We start from the raw sequence: 10,000 nt of genomic DNA, 5'->3' as shown, positions 1-10,000 counted from the left end.
CCGTCAAGTAGGTTTGGTTGTGTTTTTAATGGGATTTGATGAACTTAGTGGTGTTGGCGATGTTGCTGTTGTTCTTTTTCTTTTTTAATTTGTTTTTATCTTGTTTTTTCGAAGGATACTGAATGGTCAAAAAATGTGCTTGGTGGTGGTGTTGTGGTGTTGCTTGTTTTGGTGGTGGTGATGTTGCTGTTGCTTTTTTCTCTTTCAATTTTTTTATCTTTTTTTTTTATTTCTTAGGACAATGAAAGGTCAAAAAATGTGCTTGATTGTGGTGTTGTGGTGTTGTGGTGTTGCTTGTTTGTGGTGGTGGTGATGTTGCTGTTGCTTTTTCTCTCAGTTACTTTTATTTATTTTTCTAAGGACATTGAAAGGTCAAAAAATGTGCTTGGTGGTGGTGGTGTTGTGGTGTTGCTTATTTGTGGTGGTGGTGATGTTGCTGTTTTTTTTTATTTTCTCTTTCATTTTTTTTTTCTAAGGACAATGAAAGGTCAAAAAATGTGCTTGGTGGTGGTGTTGTGGTGTTGCTTATTTTTGGTGGTGGTGATGTTGCTGTTTTTTTTATTTTCTCTTTCATTTTGTTTTATTTTTTTTTAAGGACACTGAAAGGTCAAAAACGTGCCTTTATGTAGCGTAATAATGTGCTTTTTTTTTTTTATGGTTTTCTGCATTGTGTGTGTATTGAACGCTGGGTTTTGGGCTGAAATAATTCCCTGCGTGACTCGATGAATGGTGAATAAAGAGGGAGGAGGGGAGGTTTGAAATACATATAACCGTATCGAGTAGTTTTTATTTTTTCATTCATTTATTTATTTATGGTTTGATTTTCCTATTCCTATTCCTATTCTTATCCTATTCCTATCCTATTCCTATTTCTATCCTATTCCTATTCCTATCCTATTCCTATTCCTATTCCTATCCAATTTTTTTGTATTTATTCATTTTATGGTTTGATTTTTCCTATTCCTATCCAATTTTTTGCATTTATTTATTTATTTATTTATTTTTCCTATTTCATTCTTTTTTATTCGTTTATTTATGTTTTTTTATATTAATTTTTTTTTACTTTTCTATCCCTTTTTTATTGTATTCATTTATTCGTTTACTTATTTTCCTATTTTTTTTTATTTATGCATTTTTTCCCATTCGTTTTTTATTCATTTATTTATTCATTTATTTTTCCTATCCCCCATTTTTTGTATTCATTTATTTTTGCATTTTTTTTTTCTATCTCATCCTTTTTTTTTTTTGTATGGTAACACTGATTGGTGGGGACAGCATCTCTCTCTCTCTCTCTCTCTCTCTCTCTCTCTCTCTCTCTCTCTCTCTCTCTCTCTCTCTCTCTCTCTCTCTCTCTCTCTCTCTCTCTTAAAAAAATGTTAATTGATTGCTCTATATGTTAATTTATAAGTGGAAATGCAAATAAATAAAAAAATAAATATAAATGCAAAAAAAATCACTCTACATGTTCATTTATTTGGTGTGATACGGTACTTTGCCTCTCCATTTCCCCGTCAGTACTTTATTTCCGTGTCGTGTACTGTTCCTTTCTTTCCTTTCTTTCTTTTTCTTTTCTTTTTCTTTTTCTTTTTCTTTTTCTTTTTTTTTACTCTCAGCGTTTTGATTTTATTTTTATTTTTTTCTTTTCTTTTTTTTTCGCGTGCAGTGTTTGGCGTTTTGTTTTAGTCTATTCATTCTGTGTTGTTTTTTAAATTGAGTGGAAAAGTGCATTAATACCTTTTAGTTGTATCGTGTAGCTCTCTCTCTCTCTCTCTCTCTCTCTCTCTCTCTCTCTCTCTCTCTCTCTCTCTCTCTCTCTCTCTCTCTCTCTCTCTCTCTCTCTCTCTCTCTCTCTCTCTCTCTCTCTCTCTCTCTCTCTCTCTCTCTCTCTCTCTCTCTCTCTCTCTCTCTCTCTCTCTCTCTCTCTCTCTCTCTCTCTCTCTCTCTCTCTCTCTCTCTCTCTCTCTAACAGTATGTGCTTCAAACAACATCGGGATTATAGTAGTAGTAGTAGTAGTAGTAGTAGTAGTAGTAGTAGTAGTGTTGTAGTAAAGTAGTAATAGTAGTCTCGTATTGTTATTCATAAATTCTGATTATTTCTTTTATTGATTTCTATCTTTTTTTTTTATCTATGTATTTGTAATTCATATATTTTTTCATCTATGTATTTTATTTTCCTTATCTTTTATTTTTTTCATCTCATTCGTGGGTGTGGAGTCTGACCAACGCCTTTCTACCTATTTTATTTTCTTTATCTTTTTTTTCTTCATCTCATTCGTCTAACTAAAGCCTTTCTATCTATTTTATTTTCCGCATCTTTTATTTTTCATCTCATTCGTGTTTGTGAAGTCTGACCAAAGCCTTTCTCCTGCCGCAGATGTGGGCGTTGTTGTGATCCAGGCCCGGCACTAGCACTCAGCGTTAGTCTTCCACCGCTCCACCACACCTAAGATGCCACTCAGTCCAGGTCAGTCCTCTCAAACCCTTCAGTACTGGGACGCAATTTTTACTTTCAGTTTTTGGTATAATTGGACGATTTTACTGACATTAGGAAGGAGGTCAGAAGATTAATGGCCAGTCTTCACTATTTTAATCTTCATATAAGTTTTTGAAGCTGTATAAAATCACCATTCACTATTTCAATCCCCATATAAGTTTTTGTAGCTGTATAAAGTCAACAAACAGTAAGTAGAATGGATATGGAAACGCGTCATGGTACTGAAGGGGTTGAACGTTTACAGTGCAGTGTGCGACCATTCACGTCACAAGGCGCACTGCATGGAATTTTTTTAATGGGTCTGCAGGAGAGAAGAAGGTTCAGAAATGTTGGTATAAGGGTGGTGGTGGGGTAAGAAGTCCCTCAGATTGGTTTGTGAGTGGGGTAAGAAGTCCCTCAGATTGGTTTGTGAGTAGGGTAAGAAGTCCCTCAGCTTGGTTTGTGATGGAGGAAAGGTGAGTGGAAAAGCGAATTAGTAGTGGAGTGTTTTAAGGTGTGCTGTGATGTTAGTTTGTAATTCCTACTTACAAAAATTCGACTTTATTACGTTCAGTTCGTTGGTCATCTCTCCGTTCCTTCCGTATGTTTCGAAATTCCTACTTGCAAAACATCGACTTTCTTATGTTCGGTTCTGTGATGATGTTTTGAAATTCCTACTTGCAAAACCTCAACTTTGGTTACGTGATGTTTTGAAATTCCTACTTGCAAAACATCGACTTTATTACTTTCAGTGTGTTAGTCATCTCGCATTTCCTTCCGTGATGTTTTGAAATTTCTCCTTACAAAACATCAGCGTTCATTGTCTTGGCCATCTTTCCCTTCCTCCCGTGATGTTGTTTTGAAATTCCTCTTTGCAAAACATCAACTTTATTACGTTCAGTGTGTTGGTCACCTCTCGTCGTTCCTCTCCTCATTGAGCCAAGATGATTTACTTGCAAAATCTTGATAACTCTCCTGGGTTTACTTGATTTACGTTAGTCTTGTCTATTTTATTTATTTTTGTATTTTTTTCATGAGTATTGTAAGTGGGAGCGGGTTGAGAATTTGGAGTTATGGGTAAATAAGGAGAATGGATGGTAAAGAGAATGGATGGTAAATGAGGACAGTGGATGGTAAATAAGGACAATGGATGGTAGATAAGGAGAATGGACGTGTTTAAGAAATTGGTAGCCGAGGGAAGTGTTTTTATATATTTAATTTCGTGTTCCGGTCCGTTTACTTGAATGAGAGAGAGAGAGAGAGAGAGAGAGAGAGAGAGAGAGAGAGAGAGAGAGAGAGTTAAATATAAAGTTTCCTTATGTAGGGAGGCTGTTGTCTTAACCCCTTCAGTACTGGGACGCATTTTTTACCCTGATTTTTGGGTGTGATTTGACGATTAATTTTGTGTTCCAGAGAGAGAGAGAGAGAGAGAAACAATATGCGTTGGTGAATAAGTTTTTGTTTTTGGTATTTAGAAGCAGTTTAGTTTGAACAGGGCAGTGGGATTAGTTTAGTTTATTTGAGTTAGTTAGTTAGTTAGGTACGAGCATTCAGTCACCAGTTTATTCAGTCTGTTGTTAAGTTAATGAGCGAGGCAGTTGGGTGTGGTAGCAGTGATATTTGGTCAGGAAATTCAGTCAGCATATCAGTCAGTCAGTCAGTCAACCAGTGAGCCTGTCAGTATTGTATGATGTAATTAAAGTATTGGTATCATGAATTTTATCAAGAAAAGTTATTCATTGTATGGTATGTCAGTCAGTCAATCAGTCATCAAGGTAGTTAGATAGTTAGTTAACCAGTCGTCCAGTCAGCCAGCCAGCCAGCCAGCCAGCCAGCCAGCCAGCCAGCCAGTCAACCAACCAAACAACCAGACAGCCAGCCAGCCAGCCAGCCACACAATTAGCCAGCCAGCCAACCAGACAGCCAGCCAGCCAGCCAGTCAGTCAGTCAGTCAGTCAGTCAGTTAGTCATTCAGAAAGGCCAACCAGTTAGTGAGTCAGTGATTCAGAAAGGCCAGTCAACCAGCCAGCCAGCCAGTCAGTCGGCCACTTTCACGGTTTCACCTGGCGTGGCTGCACTCCGAGGTAGCGTTAGTCGTTCATTCTTTCTCTTTCTTTACACGTGAAAGTCCCTCATTAAATACATCACTGTTTTTACACAAGGAAATCAAAAGTTAAGAGCGTGTTTCCTGAGCCATCTTGTGCGTGCGAGAGAGAGAGAGAGAGAGAGAGAGAGAGAGAGAGAGAGAGAGAGGTGCCTTTATTTTCTTCCTTCCTTCCTTCCTTCCTTCTTTTCCTTCCCAGACTTTGCAAAATTACGAGCCTTATTCCTATTACCTCCATAAACAGAGATATTGGAACTGTGTGTGTGTGTGTGTGTGTGTGTGTGTGTGTGTGTGTGTGTGTGTGTGTTTTGATTATATATTTTCTCTATTATTTAACTTCAATATTAGAGTAATATTTCAGTGTTAAATACATCCTTGCTACAATTTTTCTACTACTACTACTACTACTACTACTACTACTACTACTACTACTACTACTACTTTACTCCTCCTCCTCCTCCTCCTCCTCCTCCTCCAGGCAGTATCGGTAAACACTAACCATCCCTCTACTGAGATCGTCCATATCTTCTCGTTATCTTAGAGTCTTTCAATGTCAGCTGATCCCATTACCATTATTATTATTATTATTATTATTATTATTATTATTATTGTTGTTGTTATTGTTGTTGTTGTTGTTTTGTATTCTTGGCTCCTTTCTAAATTGGGATTGTTAATGTAATGTTTTTTTTTATTTTGTTTATTATGTTTTTTTTTTTTACTGTATTTTAGTTGAGGTTGAAATGATTATATGTGTTTTACTTATTTATTTTTTTATTTATATGTTTTATTTTTCTACCGAATTCTTTGTGGTGTAAAATGGAAAGAAAATAGTGAATTATGTCAATGTTCCTTTCCTTCTCCTCCTCCTCCTCCTCCTCCTCCTCTCCTCCTCTTCCTCCTCCTCCTTCTCCTCCTTTTACTCAGTTACCAAAGGGTACACGCGAAAAGACATTGATTGGATTTACACTCTCTCTCTCTCTCTCTCTCTCTCTCTCTCTCTCTCTCTCTCTCTCTCTCTCTCTCTCTCTCTCTCTCTCTCTCAAGCTTGTCCCTTCAGGGTGTTTACATTGTGTTCCTGTCCTCCTCCTCCTCCTCCTCCTCCTCCTCCTCCTCCTCCTCCTCCTCCTCCTCCAGGTTTAAGCCATGCAAGGAATTTTCAATGTGCGTGAAGTAAAAAAGCTGCAAATAAAAGGAGCGAAGGAAAATAGTCGCTGTATTCTGGTTGTATTGTTGTAAGCGTTTTTGAGCACGTGATTGAGTGAGAGAGAGAGAGAGAGAGAGAGAGAGAGAGAGAGAGAGGTTGTATTTCTTTCGCTTTCTCTGGTATTAGAAAATGATATGCAAATAAATAAGAACGTGTGTCTTGTAAACATTTCGGTCCCTACACACACACACACACACACACACACACACACACACACACACACACACACACACACACACACACACACACACACACACACACACACACACACACACACACACTGTAGGATTCTTTCAGGAGCAGATCAGATATGAAAATCCTGCCTCCAGGTGTGTGAGGGACGAGTCAGGTGTTGCTCCACACTGCCCGGGGAGGAGGAGGAGGAGGAGGAGGAGGAGGAGGAGGAGGAGGAGAATCATCATATCTTTTCTCTTCATACAATCTTAGTGCTTTGATGGTATTTCCTCCTCCTCCTCCTCCTCCTCCTCCTCCTCCTCCTCCTCCTCCTCCTCCTCCTCCTCCTCCTCCTCCTCCTCCTCCTTGTTGTTTTCATGTTCATCTTTTTTTTCATGATTTTCCTTTATTTTCTCTCAGTTTTGTTTATTTTTTTCTAAGTTGCTTTTTACTACTTCGTCTTCTCTCTTCATTATTGTCTTTGCCTCCTCCTCCTCCTCCTCCTCCTCCTCCTCCTCCTCCTCCTCCTCCTCTCCTCCGTCTGATCACTTCTATCAACACCGGCTGTACTTCTATGGCTGTTTTTTTTCTCTCTCTCTCTCTCTCTCTCTCTCTCTCTCTCTCTCTCTCTCTCTCTCTCTCTCTCTCTCTCTCTCTCTCTCTCATTTCTCCCTTCCCTCGCCATGTCTTTCGTAATGTGATCTTTATCTTCTTTTATTTTCTTTCTTTTTTTTTTTATTATTTTTTTTTTTTTTTTTGTTTTTCTTCGTAAGTTTTAGATTATTTATTTGTATATTTTCATTTTCTATGGCTTCGTTTTTTTATATATTTTTTGTCATCTTTTTCCTCCTCCTCCTCCGTTCTCTCTCTCTCTCTCTCTCTCTCTCTCTCTCTCTCTCTCTCTCTCTCTCTCTCTCTCTCTCTCTCTCTCTCTCTCTCTCTCTCATTTCATTTTTTCCCTTTTCTTCTTTTTCTCAGTAATTGTCCTCAGCTTTCTACCTCCCTTTTTCCTTCCTCTTTCTCCTTCCTTTTTTCCTTTCTTCTACTCTTTTCTTTATTTCTCCTCATATTATCCGCTCCTCCTCCTCCTCCTCCTCCTCCTCCTCCTCCTCCTCCTCCTCAGAGGTTACGGAAGGAAGCTAGACAAGTGTGTGGCTCAGATGACTTGGCCCAGTTCCTCTTTACCTCCTCCTCCTCCTCCTCCTCCTCCTCCTCCTCCTCCTCCTCCTCCTCCTCCTCCACCACGTTGGGTCCTTTCCTAACTCCTCCTTCCCCTCTGTCTCTGTCTTCTTCCCTCAGTGCTCTCTCTCTCTCTCTCTCTCTCTCTCTCTCTCTCTCTCTCTCTCTCTCTCTCTCTCTCTCTCTCTCTCTCTCTCTCTCTCTCTCTCTCTCTCTCTCTCTCGTATCCTTAAGGACCCTCCTCTCCCGTGTCGTAACTTTGGCATCTGACGGTGTTCCTCCTCCTCCTCCTCCTCCTCCTCCTCCTCCTCCTCCTCCTCCTCCTCCTCCTCCTTCTAAAGCAAAGAGGAAGTTTATGCCACTGTCTTTACTACTACTACTACTACTACTACTACTACTACTACTACTACTACTACTACTACTACTACTAGGTTCTGCTTACCACTGGCCTTATATGTACACTGCGTTGTGTTACCTTGGTGGTGTGTCCTTGACTGGCGGTGACTTGCTCACTTGTTAATGTGTAGACTATGTTCTTTTCTTCTTTAGTCCCTTCAGTACTGGGACACATGTTTACCTTGAGATTTGTGTACAATTAGACCATTTTATTAACATTCGCCTGGGTCTATGAAGGTCAGAAGATTAATAGTCACAGTCTTCACTATTCTAATCCCCCACATTAGTTTCTGAAGCTATGTAAAATCGCCAAATAGTAAGCACAATGTATATGGAAACGCGTCATGCTACTGAAGGGATTAGTTAGAAAATAATCGTTCTTCACAGTAACAAAGTTGAACACAAAGCAATCACAGAACACACTCATGCTGTCTCTCTACCTCTCTCTCTCTCTCTCTCTCTGTGTCTCTCTCTTGGTGACTATTGCAGAAGTCACGTCTTAAGGAGTCAAGCGCTGGTACTGTTCTGGTACTTTTAATGAAGGATCGTGGGTCTGTCAGGCTTAAAATGTGACGTCACCACATGTAACTGACCAATAGCGATGCACTGAAATTTGACACCACGTTGAGATGGACTTGGCTGTTATCTTTGGCCAATGGGGATGCGTTACTCAACAAGCTGACCAGTGCACACCCCTGTAATCCTGTTTGTGTTTGTGTAAGGTATTGCGACACGTTTAACGAGCTTCCCAACGTCAATGTTGAGGTAATTGAGCCGTGTTGTTTAAACCTCATCTCCCTTCTCCTTTCTACCTGTTGCCAATTCTACTCCCTATCTGCTGTTTTCTAAGTAGGTCTATTGCACTACTACTACTACTACTACTACTACTACTACTACTACTACTACTACTACTACTACTACTACTACTACTGTGATAATGATAGAGATAATTTTCTTTTTCTCATCTACATTAGTAAGCTCAATTTTCCTCTCTCTCTCTCTCTCTCTCTCTCTCTCTCTCTCTCTCTCTCTCTCTCTCTCTCTCTCTCTCTCTCTCTCTCTCTCTCTCTCTCTCTCTGCCTGCTTCTCTTTTGCTTTCTTTATTATGCGTCGTTGAGGAAGTGGCTTTTACCGAGAGAGAGAGAGAGAGAAGAAGAAGAAGAAGAAAAATAAAGTGATACTGGCTTTGTGGAGGAAATTTCTAGTCTTAGAGATGTGGAAAGAACGAAGAGAAGGAGGAGGAGGAGGAGGAGGAGGAGGAGGTGTTGACTATACAGGAAATTGTGGTGTATAATATTATTGTTTTTATGTATATCTGGAAAAGTGTGTAGAGAAGGTGGCAGGGAGACTCAAGTAATCCAATGCATTAACTTGTCTTTCCTTACCACCCACCCATTATTGTTTTTGTTGTTGTTGTGGTGATGGTGGTAGTAGTAGTAGTAGTAATAGTAGTAGTAGTAGTTAGTCTTATTCATTATTTTTATTTCATTTGTTTTTGTCTCGTTTTTTTTTATCTAGTTTTTATTTATTCTGTTTTTTTTTTATGTCATTTATCATTTTTATTTCATCTGACTGAGTTTCTTTTATCCTTTTTTACTTTTCTCTCTCTCTCTCTCTCTCTCTCTCTCTCTCTCTCTCTCTCTCTCTCTCTCTCTCTCTCTCTCTCTCTCTCTCTCTCTTGCTAGTAATCGAAGACAGACAGACAGACAGACAGACAGACAGACAGGTATGCAAATAAATAGACAGACTAACTTGTTTTATATTCTTATTTCATCGTTCTTTTTTTTTGTGTTTATGGACTTGCGTGTATTTATAGTGTGTGTGTGTGTGTGTGTGTGTGTGTGTGTGTGTGTGTGTGTGTGTGTGTGTGTGTGTGTGTGTGTGTGTTGGTTTACATGTATGTGCGTAATCACTGACCGAGTTAAGACGCACAATGTCGGACTCTCTCTCTCTCTCTCTCTCTCTCTCTCTCTCTCTCTCTCTCTCTCTCTCTCTCTCTCTCTCTCTCTCTCAATTATTTCCACTACATTTGAAGCCAAATTCATCTACATTTCAATAGAAATTTTAGTTCTTCGAGTCTTTTGGCCTTAAAATTCTCTCTCTCTCTCTCTCTCTCTCTCTCTCTCTCTCTCTCTCTCTCTCTCTCTCTCTCTCTCTCTCTCTCTCTCTCTCTCTCCAATGCTGTGCGATTCGTGGTCTGGTTTCGGACATTTCTGAACCAGTCTCGGACACCTCCAGTCCAATTTCGAACGAGGAGGAGGAGGAGGAGGGGGAGAGGAAAGGAGAGGTGGTGGTGGTGGTCTTTGCCTACAATAGAAAGTCGAGATCACCTAAAATGTCGTTTCTCGCAGCAAAGAGGAAGGAGGAGGAGGAGGAGGAGGAGGAGGAGGAGGAGGAAGTGGTGGTGGTGGTGGTGGTGGTTGGAAAAAGATAAGGAAACTTGGAAACTAATGATAAGGATAATGTTTCG

General features: G+C 39.7%; 1 protein-coding gene across 2 annotated transcripts in view; it reads left to right on the top strand.

The window, feature by feature from the left end:
• The window catches only part of LOC123512999 (multiple PDZ domain protein-like), a 945,060-nt gene that overhangs the window by 20,006 nt on the left and 915,054 nt on the right, over positions 1-10,000 (top strand). For both annotated transcript variants that reach the window (XM_045269789.1, XM_045269790.1), the window contains exon 2: positions 2,375-2,464. In XM_045269789.1, coding sequence (XP_045125724.1) covers positions 2,449-2,464 — 16 coding nt within the window. In that variant the 5' untranslated portion in view covers positions 2,375-2,448. The remainder of the gene's footprint in view (positions 1-2,374; positions 2,465-10,000) is intronic.

The sequence above is a fragment of the Portunus trituberculatus genome, chromosome 35, assembly GCF_017591435.1.
Source record: "Portunus trituberculatus isolate SZX2019 chromosome 35, ASM1759143v1, whole genome shotgun sequence".
Lineage (NCBI taxonomy): Eukaryota > Metazoa > Arthropoda > Malacostraca > Decapoda > Portunidae > Portunus > Portunus trituberculatus.
Note: the sequence above shows the minus strand (reverse complement) of the source record. Positions and strands in the feature narration are given on the sequence as shown.